The 20,019-nt window shown below is 36.2% G+C and overlaps 2 protein-coding genes across 2 annotated transcripts in view; one reads left to right on the forward strand and one right to left on the reverse strand.

Annotated features, from left to right (window-relative positions):
* The window catches only part of LOC102810251 (exosome complex component 10-like), a 106,953-nt gene extending 102,698 nt beyond the window's left edge, over positions 1–4,255 (reverse strand). Inside the window, exons 1-4 of the mRNA XM_085508682.1 lie at positions 4,131–4,255; positions 1,688–1,824; positions 1,338–1,461; positions 261–362 (exon numbers count right to left, since the gene is read on the reverse strand). Of these exons, the coding sequence (XP_085364808.1) occupies positions 261–362; positions 1,338–1,461; positions 1,688–1,824; positions 4,131–4,247 (480 nt within the window). The 5' untranslated portion in view covers positions 4,248–4,255. The remainder of the gene's footprint in view (positions 1–260; positions 363–1,337; positions 1,462–1,687; positions 1,825–4,130) is intronic.
* Positions 4,256–4,515: 260 nt separating this feature from the next.
* On the forward strand, positions 4,516–15,460 carry LOC100367274 (26S proteasome regulatory subunit 7). Its single transcript, XM_002737209.4, has 11 exons — positions 4,516–4,678; positions 5,124–5,161; positions 5,264–5,345; positions 5,926–6,157; positions 6,738–6,810; positions 8,865–8,960; positions 10,718–10,882; positions 11,469–11,556; positions 12,775–12,977; positions 13,322–13,418; positions 15,032–15,460. Exons 1-11 carry the CDS (start codon positions 4,603–4,605, stop codon positions 15,187–15,189), a joined length of 1,308 nt encoding a protein of 435 aa, XP_002737255.1. The 5' UTR covers positions 4,516–4,602; the 3' UTR covers positions 15,190–15,460.
* The last annotated feature ends 4,559 nt before the right edge of the window (positions 15,461–20,019 follow it).

A 20,019-nucleotide genomic window follows, 5' to 3' on the forward strand; every position in this document is an offset into this window, starting at 1 on the left:
CATTCAGAATTGAACTACAGTGGTCTCCATTGTATCAGCTGGAAATATTACTGATTTAGTCAAACATCCAAATTATGGTAAAAATAATCAACTTCACACCAAAATTCAGGCATTTCTATGCACACTTAAGTTAAATCCCACGGAAAACTGAAAAAAATTATCAAATTTCATTCATAAATGTTCTAATTGGAAAACTAGTAAAAATACAACAGTAACGTCAAGGTGGACTAAACAGTTGCCAAGTTGAATGACAAGCTTACCTTTCTGTTCCAGCTTGATATAACAATATTGTCTTTTGCACCAGGTGGTAATACAGGTTTGGCATTCTTATTAAATCCCGATGCTTCATCCAATAAAGTCCCCTAAATCAATATGAAACACACACGCAAAAAATGAGAGAGAGAGAGAGCGCGAGAGAGAGAGAGCGTGAGCGCGAGCGCCAGAGCGAGTGCGAGAGCGAGAGCGAGAGCGAGAGAGAGAGAGAGAGAGAGAGAGAGAGAGAGAGAGAGAGAGAGAGAGAGAGAGAGAGAGAGAGAGAGAGAAGAATTCACATTTATACTGTAATGTGTAATGGCTGATTAAATATAATTTGGGTTTCACATCACAATTAGAATTTGTACCACGGCTATGGGGGGGAGGCTTCTAGTCACATGACTGAAGTGCCCTCTTGTTTTAAAAGAAAAAAAAAATAGTAAAAGAGAAGAAATGATTGAATTAAAAAATGTTATAACATTATAAGCCTGCAAGTGAAATTTGAGTAAAAATCCACTGTTTTTGAAATGACGGTGCAACACTTTTAGAAAAAGTACTCAACCGAGTCGACTTTTTGCAATATTACCAGTACCGGCATGGTTGAATCTGCAATTTTGTTAAAAATTGCAACTATTGTGATTATACAGTTTACTATTTGATTTAAAAAAATAGACAAACCGTTTTTTGTTTTGTTTTTTCAAAAATATTAAATGCTTCACTCTTGGAATTCATGTGCAAAATAGCCATGCTTTTTCAAGTGTTTATATTGTCGTCTATGGGAGTTTATTTGTAGTATGAGACCTCTACATTTTCTAGGAATAGTTTAATTGTAGTAAGATTCCTGTACATTGTTGTCTATGGAGAGTTTGAATGAAGTAAGAGACCTGTACATTGTCGTCTATGGGAAGTGTAATTACATTATTGTCTATGAAGAGTTTACAGTAGTGTGAGACCTGTAAATTGTCGTCCTTGAATAGTAATTACATTGTCATCTATGGGAAGATTTATAACTGTAGAATGAAACATACAAGTTTTTATTGTAGTATACACTGCTCATTAGAGCTGCAATGGTTCCAGTTACTTACAACCCTCTCTAAGATAACATCGTTAGCTTCTGTGATCACGTCCAGTTTATCTTCAATCTCATAAGCTTTACTATCCTCTCTCACATTACCATGGATACCTTGGTGTCTAATAATTTGGGTTATGCTAAAAAACATTGAGAAAATTATAAGTTTTGGATAGTTATGATAAGTTTTGGATAGTTTCCATAAGTTCTGTATAGTTATGATAAGTTTTGGATAGTTTCCATAAGTTCTGTATAGTTATCATCAATTTTGGATAGTTATCATCAATTACATACATGTATATTTAACATAAGTTGCAAACTGATAAACACTGAGGATAGATACAATTTTATCATACTAGTACTTACTTTTCTAAAAGTCTGCTGCCTTGACTCTGATAGAATTGTCGAACTCCGCTAAAACTGGAATAAAATTCATAATCATCACCAGGAGATGGCAGTGCAGTGGACGATTTGATAGCTGATACCAATGAACCAAATGCTCGCTGAGAAGAAGGAAAAAAGAAATAACATACATTGTATACTGTTTTAATTTTACATATCTATGCACATCTTAGCCAACAATATAAGGTGTGTACATGTGTGGAGGGGGGAGGGGTTTACTATGATTGGAAAGGTGTATATTTAGCGGTTGCAACTGAAAACAATGCATGAAAATCAACACATTGTTTCTATGCAATAACTTATTATTTCCTACGAAGAAAATCAACAAAAAGTGTTATTGAAGCGTTATAAAAAAATTGCTATTAAAGTGGATTGGGAGTTACATTTCATAGAAGAAAGATTGGGAGATACATTTCAGATGGCCACAGATTGTGTTTCATACTTCTAAAATTGTGAACATTTTGACTACCATTAAGATTTTAAAAATGTCTAGGTTTACATTCTAAACAAATCTTACTGGCGACAAATTATCTGTATAATAAAACCGATTGTGCAGCATGTTAGGTCTTGGTGGCACACTTCTACCAACAATTCAAAATTTAGCATGTATGGGATTAATTATCTACCATATAAGATGACATACAATGATTGCTGCATACTTTGAAAGTCCAAGGGATAAACCTCAGTGTTTACAACAGAGTGATCTTGTCAGTGAATCAGCATCAGCTGATGATACAAGGGTCATTGCATCAGATGTCAAAAATGAAATCGTAATCCAAACTCTAAGGAGCCAATATGATGACAACGAGAGATGTCACGATTTTGTTTTTGAGTGCCAATGAAAAATTGGCCCATACAGGTTTGAACCTGCGAGAAAAGTACGCGGTGTGGGTGACCGTGTACCTTCCCCCCAAAATGACCGCGACGATTCAGGCACAGGCACAGAGCTCAGACTAGTAGTACTCGTCTACTTGGTACGATAAGAACTGATAACCTAAACAAACATGGCACGCATTACTTAAAAAGAAAACGCAGCATTGCAAGTCGGTTGTATTACTAGTCTGAGCACAGAGTTTAAACATCGTGACCAGCTTGGCAACTCAGATTAAAATGGGCACTGCAGATAACGTTATAAGGAGAAGGTCCATCCCAATATTTCCTGGTGTTCTTGACGGCTTTGGTCCACTGATGTCGTAAATTTGAATCATTTGGGAGCGCATAAAGACTCACACGATCGCCATGTGTGTTGCTACACCCGCCAACAACACAGCATTTCCCCATGATAATGATCATGGTAGCTCGTTGTATATGCTGGTTTACTAAACGCGTGCATATGGAAAATGGTAAACAATCATGTCTGCTAGCTATCTCCTGCTTTATGGTCCTGTTGGTGGCGCCATTTCGGCAACACTCGTAATGCTGAACAAATTTGAAGGTGACGGGAGAGAGGGGCGTGGCCCGATTTTGGAATATCATTGACTGTTTACCCAATTTATATATACATTGTACTTTTCAATTGATTTTTTTCATATTGTTGTTTATAAATAAATTTTGCACACAAAAAATGTCAATTAACCCAATTCAGTTACACTTTAAAACACGGTAGTCGTCACGCTGCGCATGTGCGAGATATATTGGTCTCATATAAACAAAGATGGTGACTTTGACTGTTGCGCAGATCAACAAGTACGAACTGACACGTTTCCAAGCTTTAATTAGGTAATGTTCATGTGATTGGAAGGTACATGTATCGAAGGAGTCACTGGCGATAATCAAACCTCATACTTGTGATTTCCATTTGAAGAACGCATTGGATTGTGGGAAAATCGATGTTTATCCACACAAATGTCGAACATGCGCAGCGCGAACTCTACGGCGCTTTAAGGTTATGACACCCTATGAATTCAAATCCACCATTCAAAGGTTGGATTTTTGTTAACTAACACACTCCACCTGGAAACTTAACTGATTTGACGTATACAGATGGGTATGTGAAAAAATTAAATATATCAAAAATATGACAGCTCTCGGAATTAAACCATCCAATTTTTTTCCAAACTTTTTGTCTAAATATGACCCCTCGGATTTAAACCATCCGTAGGTGCTTGGAGAAAAACTGGAATGACCCAGCACAGGAAGAGCTAATGGAGGGGGGGGGGGTCTTTCCCAATGTAATAATAGTCAATATCAAATGATTATCAAATCAGAATTGTAGTAGATTTGATGAGTGTCCGATATAGCTGACTTCTATCGGTGAATAGCAAAGTGCCAATGAATAATATGACCCATGATTGGATGAACTTGATTATGCAGGATCTTTAAAAAATTATATAAACATTGTTTGCGTGTAAACACACTGTCAACCCTAGTGACGAACATATGGTTAGATTAGAATAGTAACACTTACCTGTGAAAAACTGTCGACATATGACTGCTCTCCAAAGTTAGCTTGTTTCATCGATGAGTCCGAAGTATCCATTTTCTCAGTTTTGTTAACGCACGTTTTCTTGACCTGCTCCGCCATTTTGAAAACGTCGTACACATGTGAGGTAAATCCAGAATCTACCGTAGAGGGCGATATGTAGGTAGATTTTTTGGGTTGAATCAAAAGTACTGACACTTGTATTCAAAGATAAATGTTATATAAAGTGTATGATACTTGAATAACGATGACAACTGTTGAACAATTCGAGACATTTCTGAAAACCCCTATAATCATTCTTTCATTTAATAAAAACTTATAAAAACAAAAGCATCTGATCAACCAGAGAGTGGGCGCTATTTATTTGCCGAAATGCATTTTGGGGAAAGCAGCCATCTTGGTTCACCGGCGAAGTGAAAAGTTGAGTGTTTGAGATATTCAAGCCGCAAAAAACACCATGCCTGACCATCTGGGGAACGACATGCGGAAAGTGAAGAAAGGTGAAAAGGAGGAGGAAGATAAACCGATTCAATGTAAGTAAAAGTGCGAAGATTTTCAAACACAGGATATGGAATTTGAGTGTGATTGGAGTTGCTGAGTCACACGCGACTGGGTCTTTTTATTTAGGTTTTAGACCACTAAACATATTTCTTTAGACTAACTTAATCGTTCGGCTGATTTCTCCTAAAAAATAGTTATAAGTGAGTCGTAAATTTTTTACCAGAAAAAAATGCGATACAAGTACAGCACACAAAAAACTGAAATATTCAGTCCTTCTATAATACCTACCTTTCTAAAGTACATCTCCAAATCGTGTCTCAGAGGAATAATGGAAGGGCTTGAAATTGCCTTGATGCCCTGTCTGGTTGCCTTGATGCTTTTCCGTACTTTCTTCACACACTTGATTATCAAAGTTCTTTGTAATAAATCTGAGTCATTTCAAACAATCCATTGAATTTTGTATTTTTGATTTCACAGCACTTGATGAGGGAGATATCGCACTCTTGAAGACCTATGTAAGTATTCAATTAGTAATTATTCAGTGATGGAGCTTAATTCTCTTAATTGTAAGAGTTCCTTATCATGTGGCCGTTAAAAAATAATTTGTTGTGTTACAGGGTGTAGGACCATATGCCAAATCAATCAAGCAAGTGGAAGATGACATCAGTAATATTACTAAAAAGGTCAATGAACTCACAGGTGAGGTAACATCCTAATTATTTACCTGATGGAAACCGAGCTATGGTTAAAATTTGCAGCGTTTTACCTGTGATGTAGTTTTGCCAGGTAAAGTGCTTTTAATAGCAATAGCCATTAGCCATCATAATCATATCCTTTTCTCATAGTCATTGCCCAAACTCATAAACACCAGGACCCTATTCAATTGCATATGATAATACATAAATATAGGTATCCTCATTTGGTGCATACAAGGTTTGTTATGGGGGGGTGAGCCATTTATACAATACCCTGGGGGGAATTAGCTATTCAAAATGATTACTGAAGTACCCCAACAAAAATGTTTTTTCAAAGAAAATGTCCATGCCAGTTTGTGAATATCACAAGTAAACAGAATGAATGCAAAATGTTTACGTGGCATTGGTGTACGATAGCATTTGCACAGTCTATTTCAAATCCTCGATCTGATTGAAGCTATGGTCTTTCAAACTACATGTACTACCAAAGAACATAAAAACCTTATCGTCAGAGTGTTCCAAGCGAAAAGTCTGCCATTTCTAGATCTAAAATCTTTTTGCATGTACGGTAACTATCTTTGTAGGAATCAAAGAATCTGATACTGGTCTAGCCAATCCGGCACTATGGGATTTGGCCGCGGATAAACAGACGTTACAAAGTGAACAACCGCTACAAGTAGCAAGATGCACCAAGATTATCAACGCCGACTCAGAGGACGCAAAGTACATCATTAACGTCAAACAGTTCGCAAAGTTTGTTGTAGATTTACATGACCAAGTTGCTCCTACAGATATTGAAGAAGGAATGAGAGTTGGGTAAGAACCTTTATACATTAGTTTCTTTTAAATAATATATAAACTGGGTAACTGGCTAAAATAATTGCTAGTCACGACTCATGGCTTACTTTAAAACCAAATTTATAAACTAAACAATAATCTCAGTTATTTTTGTGTTTTGTTTAAACAGGTTTCACTGTTCTTTTGTTGGGAGTTCTGAATTGTTAATAGATTCCTTTCACTATACAACGATCCACTGATGCTAGTATATCTTTTTGGTCAATCATCTATGATTAATTTCTAGCATACACTGCATTAAAAACTGGTTAATAGTATTTTTATTTCTCAAGATCTGTAGGATTCAAACAATATGGCTGTACCACCACCGCGACCAGTGCGGTTTTACTGAAACTAGTGGCAGTCTGGATAATGAAGTTGGTGATGTCAGACCAGGGTCTTGGTGAAACAAAGCTCTGTGGTGGTACTGCCACGTTGTTTTTATCCTGCAGGAAACACTGACTTCAGTCCAATGGCTTTCAGTTTAGCCTGCTTTCAATTACAGCATTTTGTTGCTATACCATAATGTGTTTATAACCAACCTGATTCCTCTTTATTTCAGAGTTGACCGAAATAAATATCAGATACACATACCATTACCACCTAAAATAGATCCAACTGTTACCATGATGCAGGTTAGTATACAGTTCATGAGACACTCGCCAATCTGCCTGACCTCAAGTATCTACATGGACTTATATTCTGAGAGGGGTCTAAAAATTAAAACCTTTAAAAAAATTAATACCTTTAAAAAGTCCATGGCTGAGAACACCCATGTGAATGAATAAAATCACCTTGGAGTATAGAATGGTACAGGAAAAATATTTGTTTTTCAAAAGATATCAAGGCTCCATGGGCATTAAGAATTGCCTTAAATGCCCAAGTGAAGTTCAATTTGCAACATTGCAGTTTATCAATTGGTCTGTAGTTAAATCTATTTGGCATTGAACATCTAAATTGGTCCACCCTGACCAATCATTACCCTGGGTAAGTGTGCCACACACTCAATGGGAAGACCAAAGCCACTAGCTGAAATTTATTCAGTAAACTGAGTTTACTTTCATGGGAAACTTGGGTTAAACACACAACTGCTCTATATAATGAGAATTTCAGGCAACACTACCACTACTAAGTTCACTCTGCTGTCATTTTGAATCATGCAAAATTATGTCTCGTTTTTTAGCTCCGCTGTCGACTTAGTCGAGCGGAGCTTATCATATGAGTGATTGTCCGTCGTCGGCGTCCGTGTCAATGTTTTACTTTTTCGACTTCTTCTTGAAAACTACAAGCCTGAATGCTTTGATACTTGGTGTACATGTACCTTGGGTAGACCTCTCTTAGGTTTGTTCATTTCATGTTGATATCTTCAATTCTCTAATTTTGGTGAATATTTTTGTCATTTTTGGTAAAAAGTGATATTTTCGACTTCTTGTTAAAAACCAATAATTCAATTGCTTTGATATTACATATATAGGTACTACATGTGGACCTCTCTCAGATTTGTTCATTTTGTGATGATATCTTCAATTCTCTAATTTTGGTGAATATTTTTGTAATTTTTGGTAAAAAGTGATATTTTCGACTTCTTGTTATTAAAAACCAAAGTTCAATTGCTTTGATATTACATATATAGATACTACATGTAGACCTTTCTCAGATTTGTTCATTTTGTGATGATATCTTTAATTCTTTAATTTTGGTGAATATTTTGTCATTTTTGGTAAAAAGTGATATTTTCGACTTCTTGTTAAAAAATAAAAGTTCAATTGCTTTGATATTACATATATAGATACTACATGTAGACCTTTATCAGATTTGTTCATTTCGTGATGATATCTTCAATTCTCTAATTTTGGTGAATATTTTTGTAATTTTTGGTAAAAAGTGATATTTTCGACTTCTTGTTAAAAACTGTAAGTTCGATTGCTTTGATATTACATATATAGGTACTACATGTGGACCTCTCTCAGATTTGTTCATTTTGTGATGATATCTTCAATTCTCTAATTTTGGTGAATATTTTTGTAATTTTTGGTAAAAAGTGATATTTTCGACTTCTTGTTATTAAAAACCAAAAGTTCAATTGCTTTGATATTACATATATAGATACTACATGTAGACCTTTCTCAGATTTGTTCATTTCATGATGATATCTTCAATTCTCTAATTTTGGTGAATATTTTTGTCATTTTTGGTAGAAAGTGGTATTTTCGACTTCTTGTTAAAAACTGCAAGTCCGATTGCTTTGATACTATACATATTGTTCATTTTCTTATGATGTCTTCAGTTCTTTAATTGAAATGTGCATTGCTAACAGCGGAGCTATCTCAGCCGATAGGCTGCTTGTTTTAGGTAATTATCATTGTCTATAATCCCTTAATAAGCGATAATTATTGACTTACAAAAGCACCTCCTATAACAATCGTAGTCAATAGTGGCTCGTGGCATCAATGTTGTTGCCTTTAAGGTCCACAAGTGCTTGTGTTTGACTAGACTTTGTTGACACCAATATAGCAAATCAAATTGCCACAATGCCACTATGATGGGAAGATGGTAACACAGCTCTGTCACATGCTCCATTTAAGCAAAATAATTCATTTTCTATTTTGGTTAGCAGTGAAACTCGCAGAGCAATCACATGGCACAAAAATGTTAAAACAGATCTACAATACAATGTTGTGTTTTCTAGGTTGAAGAGAAACCAGATGTGACGTACAGTGACGTAGGTGGATGCAAAGAACAGATAGATAAACTCAGAGAGGTTGTGGAAACTCCACTTCTACATGTAAGTGTATATCTTTATTCCGATCAGCTTACAGAGGTACCAATAGTTATAACTAAAGACTCAAATATTTTATTACTTGAGTAACTTCTCTCACAGGTTTGCCCTCTCTGACAATGACATATTTAAGCGAATACCGTTGATTTATATTATTACAACATATTAAATGATAATAACATGTTTACATTGACATAAATAGTTTAAAAGTACAATTTTATTAGTCCCCATTCGGACGCAGTCCGAAAACGGGGACTTGTGTTTTGACCTCTGTGTGTCCGTGCGTGTGTGTGTCCGTGCGTCTGTGCGTGCGTCCGGACCTGTATCTTAGAAATGCCTGCACCAATCACAATCAAACTTCACACATACATCATACATGATATTATACATATGCATGTCAATTTGTTTCACGATCTGATTCAAGATGGCCGAATGGCGGCTATTTTTGTGCTAAAAATCATCAAAATCAAGCATTTCTCAACTGTTTACAGATGGATTTTGTTCAAACTTGGTATATACATTAGACATTATAGGACCTTGATGCACATCATTTTGTTTTACGATCTGATTCAAGATGGCCAAATGGCAGCCATTTTTGTGCTAAAAAATCCTAAAAATCAAGCATTTTTCGGCTGTTTACAGATGGATTTTGTTCAAACTTGGTATATACATTGGAAATTATGGGACCTTTATGCAAATAATTTTGTTTTTTAGATAAGATTCAAAATGGCCGACTGGCGGCCATTTTGTTTTAATGAATGTGGTTCTCGTGCCATATCTCTGACTTGCTTTCACTGATTATGTTCAAATTTTAAATATTCATTATACATCATGTCATAGATAGACAGATATATTGGTTTGACGATCCTATTCAAAATGGCCAAATGGTGGCCATTTTTGTGCTAAAAAAAAATCAAATATCAAGCATTTCTGGCATTTATGGATGGATTTCGTTCAAACTTGGTACATATATTAGACATTACAGGTTCCTGATGCACATCATTTATTTTTCAGATCGGATTCAAAATGGCTGTCTGGCGGTCATTTTGTTTTAATGAATGGGCTTCTAGAGCCATATCTCTTAAATGCTTTGACTGATTATATTCAAATTCTATATATTCGTTATACATCATGGTATATATATATACATGTATTCAAAATGTCTGATTTTGAATGCTGTTCCAGAGCAATATCTCTCAATATGGACAAGTAATCATATTCGTGATATGGTTATATTCCAGCTATATTACTATAAACAAAACTATATATCTTAAATTTAATAACTAACTGGGACTGTGCCATGCATGGCTTGTTGACTAATAGTTCCAGACCAACTCATACGTACAATAACTGTGTTGTTTTACTATAGGTTGTTAAAAATTATTATGAAGCCGACAGCCCTCATTCCCACAAATATTTTGTTGCCAAATGGTAGTGAATTCTTGCACTGTACATGTATGTATCTTAAGTTGTAGAACTAGTCTATTTCAATCCTTTGAGCAGTCAAATATTCACAAACTAAACAAATATTTTTTTTTACCTATTTTGTCTAAAATTTGATTGAGACCTGTACACAGTGAGAAATTATGTTCATTTGACCAAAAGTTAACTATAGAAAAATCAGCAAAATGTTTACACGAAAAAAGAGGTTAATAACTGCAGGTAATTTTATTGAGAATTTTGGGCCAAGTCAAGTAGCAATATCACTTGTAACACTGACAATTCCTTGTGTATGTCTCACCTGCATTTTCTTTTATTTGTAGCCGGAGAGGTTTGTTAACCTGGGTATTGAACCTCCTAAAGGTGTGTTATTATTTGGACCACCTGGTACCGGTAAAACACTATGTGCTAGAGCCGTGGCGAATCGTACTGATGCTTGCTTCATACGTGTCATTGGATCTGAACTAGTACAGAAGTATGTAGGAGAGGTCAGTATTGCTGTGTAACATTGTACCAGTTTATGGATAATATGGCTTAATCAGACAGTTCATTGGTGGCCCAGTGTTAGTTGCGCTGTACTTAAATCCAACCTTGAACATCAGAAGAGGAGTGTTCCACACAATCAATGTGGAGGACCAAACCACCATTATTCATTTACGAATGTGACTTTGGTGTTCACCAGGTCTGGTTGACCTCTGAATAGTGCATTACTGTCACTGCCTTATTGTTCTGAACACCAAAACAGCAACATTGCCAGCTAAGTTGTTGACTGGTTTGCCTCGCACGTCAAAAGATCAATACAAGTTGGGCCAAACCAACCTCAACCAGAGACGTTAAACTAATAGTGAGGAGCTTGGACACGTTGAATATAAATAGAAGATCATAATTCAATTACTTGTTTCAATTTATTTCATCCACTTGTATGTCCGGACACAGAAACTTCAACTATCTTCCTTGAAAAATGTTTTCTTGTTCTATACCGTAATGACATGGGTCCATATTACTGATAGTGTGAATAAAACTGGTTAAAAAAGATGATATGATGACATGTTGGTTCTATCTGTTCTATCTTAGGGTGCTAGAATGGTACGGGAATTATTTGAAATGGCAAGGAGTAAGAAAGCTTGCCTTATCTTTTTTGATGAAATTGATGCCATAGGAGGTGAGTAACAAAACACTGATAACTGTAAATTATTGTTTAAAATAAGTCAATATTTGTTAAGACTCACAGATCAAGTATGGATATTTTATAAGCTATGAATACTCCAGCGGATAAGTTGCATTCACACTTTGTTCCCTAAACTAACTAAAAACATGAAATATTAAAAGTTGATATCCTGCTCAGATTTTATTTTGCGAGTACTGGAGGCTCATATCCTTCAGACAAAGATACCTACAATGTAACTGACATTTAAGGATAAACAGAGCCTTCTAACACTGTAAGCATTATTTACAAATGTAACCTAATTTAAGAGATCCACTTAAATTTATTTATAATCTCATAAGGGGATGGTGCTTCATAGATTTGCAAAGTGAGAATGCAACTTGAATACACGGTTCTTGCAAGATACAGTAAAGTGTTTACACACATAGAACCAGGTGTATAGGACAGGTTAATGCAAAATCAAACAGATTGATTATGTCAGAAATCTTTTATTTTTAAATAACAATTTATTATTATTAAAGATTTAACATTGAGGGTGCTATGACAGTCTCTTCATTCATCTATCTAAAGTTATACGTTCAGATCCCAATCAACATCTTCAATATACCTTATTACTGTAAAATAATTTATTTTCGCTTAGAATTAATTTTCGTTAAGTTATGATTCAGTGAAAATAAAATTCAACGAACATATCTATTTTTCTATATTTTACATTCAACTTATCAAAAATCAGTGAAAATAAATGCCATACAAAACACCCAAAAAGTTTCATAAGACGAAAATTAAATCCAGCTTAAAATAAGTATTTCACAGAACTTAAATAGCTGGTAAGATCTTGTTGCCACTCCAGTCTCTACTCATATCACTAGGTTACATAGGTAAGGAGTACAGGTGACTAATTAACAGGAGAGTGGAACACTATGCGAGAGTAAAAAAGTCGATTATATTTGGCCACAAAAATTTTGTTAAAAGGGAGAGGTCCATTTTAACAAGATTTTTGTGGCCAAATATGTGCCAATACAGCATATTCTTGACTCAAAGTTTCAGGGAGCATTTCAAGTAAACAGAAAGCATCATTGACCAATTTAGGATGGATATAAAGCAAAATATAAACTGTTCATTATTATGATTCTATATTGTGAACAAAACCTATTGGCAATGTCATTGTTTTTTGGCAAATTTTTCAGAATTTCTTTCCATTTCTTTGATTACCAGGTGCTCGTTTTGATGATGGCGCTGGCGGCGACAATGAAGTACAGCGTACTATGTTAGAATTAATTAACCAATTAGATGGCTTTGATCCCCGTGGTAATATCAAAGTATTAATGGCAACAAACAGACCAGATACATTGGATCCAGCACTTATGAGGCCTGGACGACTAGACAGAAAAGTCGAGTTTGGACTTCCTGATTTGGAGGTATTCATCTTATTCTTATTCTTGTGTGATTGCTGCAACGTTTAGACTCTAACTAAAAAATTTTTGTTAACCTGTAGAGTTTTCTTGAACAGGGTTCAAATTCTCTACAATTTACCACTTTTTAGCAGGCTTTTATTTTTGAAAAAAAAACCATCTGGGTACTGTGACCAATGAACAGTCAATAATGCCAGATTAAAATCGAAAACATGGTTTACAACAAAAAGAAATCACTTGCAAGTGAAAATAAATTGCCCTCTTTGCAAATGTTCAATGATCCAATGTTATTATTGTGGACATTGCATACTTGTAGCTTAATATTGCAATTTTTTTATTTTGTTTTGCAGGGTCGTACACATATTTTTAAAATCCATGCAAGATCAATGAGTGTGGAAAGAGACATTAGGTTTGAATTGTTAGCAAGATTATGTCCAAATAGTACTGGTAAGTATCATTACACTCGGTTAAGTGTTTTAGGTTTGAATTGTTAGCAAGATTATGTCCAAATAGTACTGGTAAGTATCATTACACTCGGTTAAGTGTTTTAGGTTTGAATTGTTAGCAAGATTATGTCCAAATAGTACTGGTAAGTATCATTACACTCGGTTAAGTGTTTTAGGTTTGAATTGTTAGCAAGATTATGTCCAAATAGTACTGGTAAGTATCATTACACTTGGTTAAGTGTTTTAGGTTTGAATTGTTAGCAAGATTATGTCCAAATAGTACTGGTAAGTATCATTACACTCGGTTAAGTGTTTTAGGTTTGAATTGTTAGCAAGATTATGTCCAAATAGTACTGGTAAGTATCATTACACTCGGTTAAGTGTTTTAGGTTTGAATTGTTAGCAAGATTATGTCCAAATAGTACTGGTAAGTATCATTACATTCGGTTAAGTGTTTTAGGTTTGAATTGTTAGCAAGATTATGTCCAAATAGTACTGGTAAGCATCATTACACTCGGTTAAGTGTTTTAGGTTTGAATTGTTAGCAAGATTATGTCCAAATAGTACTGGTAAGTATCATTACACTCGGTTAAGTGTTTTAGGTTTGAATTGTCAGCAAGATTATGTCCAAATAGTACTGGTAAGTATCATTACACTCGGTTAAGTGTTTTAGGTTTGAATTGTTAGCAAGATTATGTCCAAATAGTACTGGTAAGTATCATTACACTCGGTTAAGTGTTTTAGGTTTGAATTGTTAGCAAGATTATGTCCAAATAGTACTGGTAAGTATCATTACACTCGGTTAAGTGTTTTAGGTTTGAATTGTCAGCAAGATTATGTCCAAATAGTACTGGTAAGTATCATTACACTCGGTTAAGTGTTTTAGGTTTGAATTGTTAGCAAGATTATGTCCAAATAGTACTGGTAAGTATCATTACACTCGGTTAAGTGTTTTAGGTTTGAATTGTTAGCAAGATTATGTCCAAATAGTACTGGTAAGTATCATTACACTCGGTTAAGTGTTTTAGGTTTGAATTGTTAGCAAGATTATGTCCAAATAGTACTGGTAAGTATCATTACACTCGGTTAAGTGTTTTAGGTTTGAATTGTTAGCAAGATTATGTCCAAATAGTTCTGGTAAGTATCATTACACTTGGTTAAGTGTGACCCTTTTTTAGAATGGAGGAAGGGGTAATTTTCAATTTTCATTCAAGACATCCTCTGGGCCCTTTTTTAGCTCTGCTGTCGACTTTGCTTTGATACTTGGTGTATGGGCAGACCTCTCTCAGATTTGTTCATTTCATAATGATATCTTCAATTCTCTAATTTTGATGAATATTTTTGTAATTTTTGGTAAAAAGTGATATTTTCGACTTCTTGTTAAAATCTGCAAGTCCTGATTGCTTTGATATTATACATATTGGTTACAGGTCATCTTTTCTGAGGTGCTCCTCAAGTATGTAAGTTCCTGATTGGGGAAGTATGGTAAATAACCAAGCTTGGATTGAGTTGTTTACTTAAATAATGGGAATATTGTACAAATCCTCTTTTTACATGTAAGCCTAAGCACACCTTTTTATTTTCTGAATACACTTTCTGTTTGATTTTCTACAGGTGCTGAAATCCGCAGTGTATGTACAGAGTCTGGTATGTTTGCAATTAGAGCCAGAAGAAAAGTTGCTACAGAAAAAGATTTCTTAGAAGCTGTTAATAAAGTGATCAAGTCATATGCTAAGTTCAGTGCCACTCCACGATATATGACCTACAACTAAAACACAATTTCTGTAAACCTTATATTTTCCACCAGCAAAATTTTCATGGTTAGATGAATTGAAAGTCTGTGACTTAACATCTTAAAAATTCCCACGCTGCCATTAAACTTTGTCTCATGAAATTAAGGCAGTTTACAGTCTTTTGTTCTAGATGAACACGTCTATGAATTCTCTGTACTGAATAGCATGGGTATTTTCAGCCCATGTGTGAAGCTGTAAATGAAAACATGTTTGTTTGTAACTTTAGATTTCAATAAATTATATCTCGGAATTGTTCATTTGCTTTTTATCACCCATGTAGTTTTAGCAAGCCTCCTAGAGATGTAGCGCCCTCTACATAAAGGTATTTCAATAGAATTAAATCTTGCATTCATACCCATAGACCAACCACTAGATGAAACCCCATAGACAAACCACAAGACGAAACCCCATAGACAAACCACTAGATGAAACCCCATAGACAAACCACTAAATGAAACCCCATAGACAAACCACTAAATGAAACCCCATAGACAAACCACTAAATGGAACCCCATAGACAAACCACTAAATGAAACCCCATAGACAAACCACAAGACGAAACCCCATAGACAAACCACTAGATGAAACCGCATAGACAAACCACTAGATGAAACCCCATAGACAAACCACTAAATGAAACCCCATAGACAAACCACTAAATGAAACCCCATAGACAAACCACTAAATGGAACCCCATAGACAAACCACTAAATGAAACCCCATAGACAAACCACTAGATGAAACCCCATAGACAAACCACAAGATGAAACCCCAAAGACAAACCACTAGATGAAACCCCATTGACAAACCACTAGGTGAAACCGCATAGACAAACCACCAGATAAAACCCCATACACAAACCACTAAATGGAACCCCATACACAAACCACTAAATTAAACCGCATAGAAAAACCACAAGATGAAACCCCATAGACAAACCACTAGATGAAACCCCATAGTGAAACCGCATAGACAAACCACTAGATAAAACCCCATACACAAACCACTAAATGGAACCCCATACACAAACCACTAAATGAAACCGCATAGAAAAACCACTAGATGAAACCCAATAGACAAACCACTGGATGAAACCGCATAGACAAACCACTAAATGGAACCCCATAGAAAAACCACTAAATGGAACCCCATAGACAAACCACTAGATGAAACCCAATAGACAAACCACTAAATGAAACCCCATAGACAAACCACTAAATGGAACCCCATAGACAAACCACTAAATGAAACCCCATAGACAAACCACTAGATGAAACCCCATAGACAAACCACAAGACGAAACCCCATAGACAAACCACTAGATGAAACCCCATAGACAAACCACTAGGTGAAACCGCATAGACAAACCACTAGATAAAACCCCATACACAAACCACTAAATGGAACCCCATACACAAACCACTAAATGAAACCGCATAGAAAAACCACTAGATGAAACCCAATAGACAAACCACTGGATGAAACCGCATAGACAAACCACTAAATGGAACCCCATAGACAAACCACTAAATGAAACCCCATAGACAAACCACTAAATGAAACCCCATAGACAAACCACTAAATGAAACCCCATAGACAAACCACTAGATGAAACCCCATAGACAAACCACTAAATGAAACCCCATAGACAAACCACTAAATGAAACCCCATAGACAAACCACTAAATGGAACCCCATAGACAAACCACTAATGGAACCCCATTAATAGACAAAACCACTAGATGAAACCCCATAGACAAACCACTAAATGGAACCCCATAGACAAACCACTAAATGAAACCCCATAGACAAACCACTAGATGAAACCCCATAGACAAACCACTAGATGAAACCGCATAGACAAACCACTAGATGAAACCCCATAGACAAACCACTAAATGAAACCCCATAGACAAACCACTAAATGAAACCCCATAGACAAACCACTAAATGGAACCCCATAGACAAACCACTAAATGAAACCCCATAGACAAACCACTAGATGAAACCCCATAGACAAACCACAAGATGAAACCCCATAGACAAACCACTAGATGAAACCCCATAGACAAACCACTAGGTGAAACCGCATAGACAAACCACTAGATAAAACCCTATACACAAACCACTAAATGGAACCCCATACACAAACCACTAAATGAAACCGCATAGAAAAACCACAAGATGAAACCCCATAGACAAACCACTAGATGAAACCCCATAGACAAACCACTAGGTGAAACCGCATAGACAAACCACGAGATAAAACCCCATACACAAACCACTAAATGGAACCCCATACACAAACCACTAAATGAAACCGCATAGAAAAACCACTAGATGAAACCCAATAGACAAACCACTGGATGAAACCGCATAGACAAACCACTAAATGGAACCCCATAGACAAACCACTAAATGAAACCCCATAGACAAACCACTAAATGGAACCCCATAGACAAACCACTAGATGAAACCCAATAGACAAACCACTAAATGAAACCCCATAGACAAACCACTAAATGGAACCCCATAGACAAACCACTAAATGAAACCCCATAGACAAACCACTAGATGAAACCCCATAGACAAACCACAAGACGAAACCCCATAGACAAACTACTAAATGAAACCCCATAGACAAAGCACTAGATGAAACCCCATAGATAAACCACTAGGTGAAACCGTATAGACAAACCACTAGATAAAACCCCATACACAAACCACTAAATGGAACCCCATGCACAAACCACTAAATGAAACCGCATAGAAAAACCACTAGATGAAACCCAATAGACAAACCACTAAATGAAACCCCATAGACAAACCACTAAATGAAACCCCATAGACAAACCACTAAATGAAACCCCATAGACAAACCACTAGATGAAACCCCATAGACAAACCACTAAATGAAACCCCATAGACAAACCACTAAATGAAACCCCATAGACAAACCACTAAATGAAACCCCATAGACAAACCACTAAATGGAACCCCATAGACAAACCACTAAATGGAACCCCATTAATAGACAAAACCACTAAATGAAACTCCATAGACAAACCACTAGATGAAACCCCATAGACAAACCACTAGATGAAACCCAATAGACAAACCACTAGACGAAACCCAATAGACAAACCACTAAATGAAACCCCATAGACAAACCACTAAATGGAACCCCATAGACAAAACCACTAGATGAAACCCCATAGACCAACCACTAGATGAAACCCCATAAACAAACCATTCGATGAAACCCCATAGAAAACCACTAGATGAAACCCTATAGACAAAACCACTAGATGAAACCCAATAGACAAACCACTAGATGAAACCGCATAGACAAACCACTAGATGAAACCCCATAGACAAACCACAAGACGAAACCCCATAGACAAAACCACTAGATGAAACCCAATAGACAAACCACAAGACGAAACCCCATAGACAAACCACTAGATGAAACCCCATAGACAAACCACAAGACGAAAACCCATAGACAAACCACTAGATGAAACCCAATAGACAAACCACTAGATAAAACCCCATGGACAAACCACTAGATGAAACCGCATAGACAAACCACTAGATGAAACCCCATAGACAAACCACTAGATGAAACCCCATAGACAAACCACAAGACGAAACCCCATAGACAAACCACTAGATGAAACCCAATAGACAAACCACTAGATGAAACCCCATAGACAAACCACTAGATGAAACCGCATAGACAAACCACTAGATGAAACCCCATAGACAAACCACTAAATGGAACCCCATAGACAAAACCACTAGATGAAACCCCATAGACCAACCACTAGATGAAACCCCATAAACAAACCATTAGATGAAACCCCATAGAAAACCACTAGATGAAACCCCATAGACAAACCACTAGATGAAACCCCATAGACAAACCACTAAATGGAACCCCATAGACAAACCACTAGATGAAACCCCATAGACAAACCACTAGATGAAACCCCATAGACAAACCACTAGATGAAACCGCATAGACAAACCACTAGATGAAACCCCATAGACAAAACCACTAGATGAAACCCCATAGACCAACCACTAGATGAAACCCCATAAACAAACCATTAGATGAAACCCCATAGAAAACCACTAGATGAAACCCCATAGACAAAACCACTAGATGAAACCCAATAGACAAACCACTAGATGAAACCCAATAGACAAACCACTAGATGAAACCCCATAGACAAACCACTAGATGAAACCCCATAGACAAACCACAAGACGAAACCCCATAGACAAACCACTAGATGAAACCCAATAGACAAACCACTAGATGAAACCCCATAGACAAACCACTAGATGAAACCGCATAGACAAACCACTAGATGAAACCCCATAGACAAACTACTAAATGGAACCCCATAGACAAAACCACTAGATGAAACCCCATAGACCAACCACTAGATGAAACCCCATAAACAAACCATTAGATGAAACCCCATAGAAAACCACTAGATGAAACCCCATAGACAAAAACGAGATGAAACCCCATAGAAAACCACTAGATGAAACCCCATAGAAAACCACTAGATGAAACCCAATAGACAAACCACTAGATGAAACCGCATAGACAAACCACTAGATGAAACCGCATAGACAAACCACTAGATGAAACCCCATAGACAAACCACTAGATGAAACCCCATAGACAAACCACTAGATGAAACCCCATAGACAAACCACTAGATGAAACCCCATAGACAAACCACTAAATGGAACCCCATAGACAAACCACTAGATGAAACCCCATAGACAAAC

The sequence above is a fragment of the Saccoglossus kowalevskii genome, chromosome 15 (assembly GCF_978046115.1).
Source record: "Saccoglossus kowalevskii chromosome 15, keSacKowa6.1, whole genome shotgun sequence".
NCBI classification, from domain to species: domain Eukaryota; kingdom Metazoa; phylum Hemichordata; class Enteropneusta; family Harrimaniidae; genus Saccoglossus; species Saccoglossus kowalevskii.

Bases quoted from the DNA above. Each gene is read 5' to 3' on its own strand.
- LOC100367274 (XM_002737209.4), top strand. From the start codon at position 4,603: ATGCCTGACCATCTGGGGAACGACATGCGGAAAGTGAAGAAAGGTGAA. The intron at 4,679-5,123 runs GTAAGTAAAAGT...TTGATTTCACAG, and splicing joins GGAAGATAAACCGATTCAAT to CACTTGATGAGGGAGATATC. The intron at 10,883-11,468 runs GTCAGTATTGCT...GTTCTATCTTAG, and splicing joins TACAGAAGTATGTAGGAGAG to GGTGCTAGAATGGTACGGGA.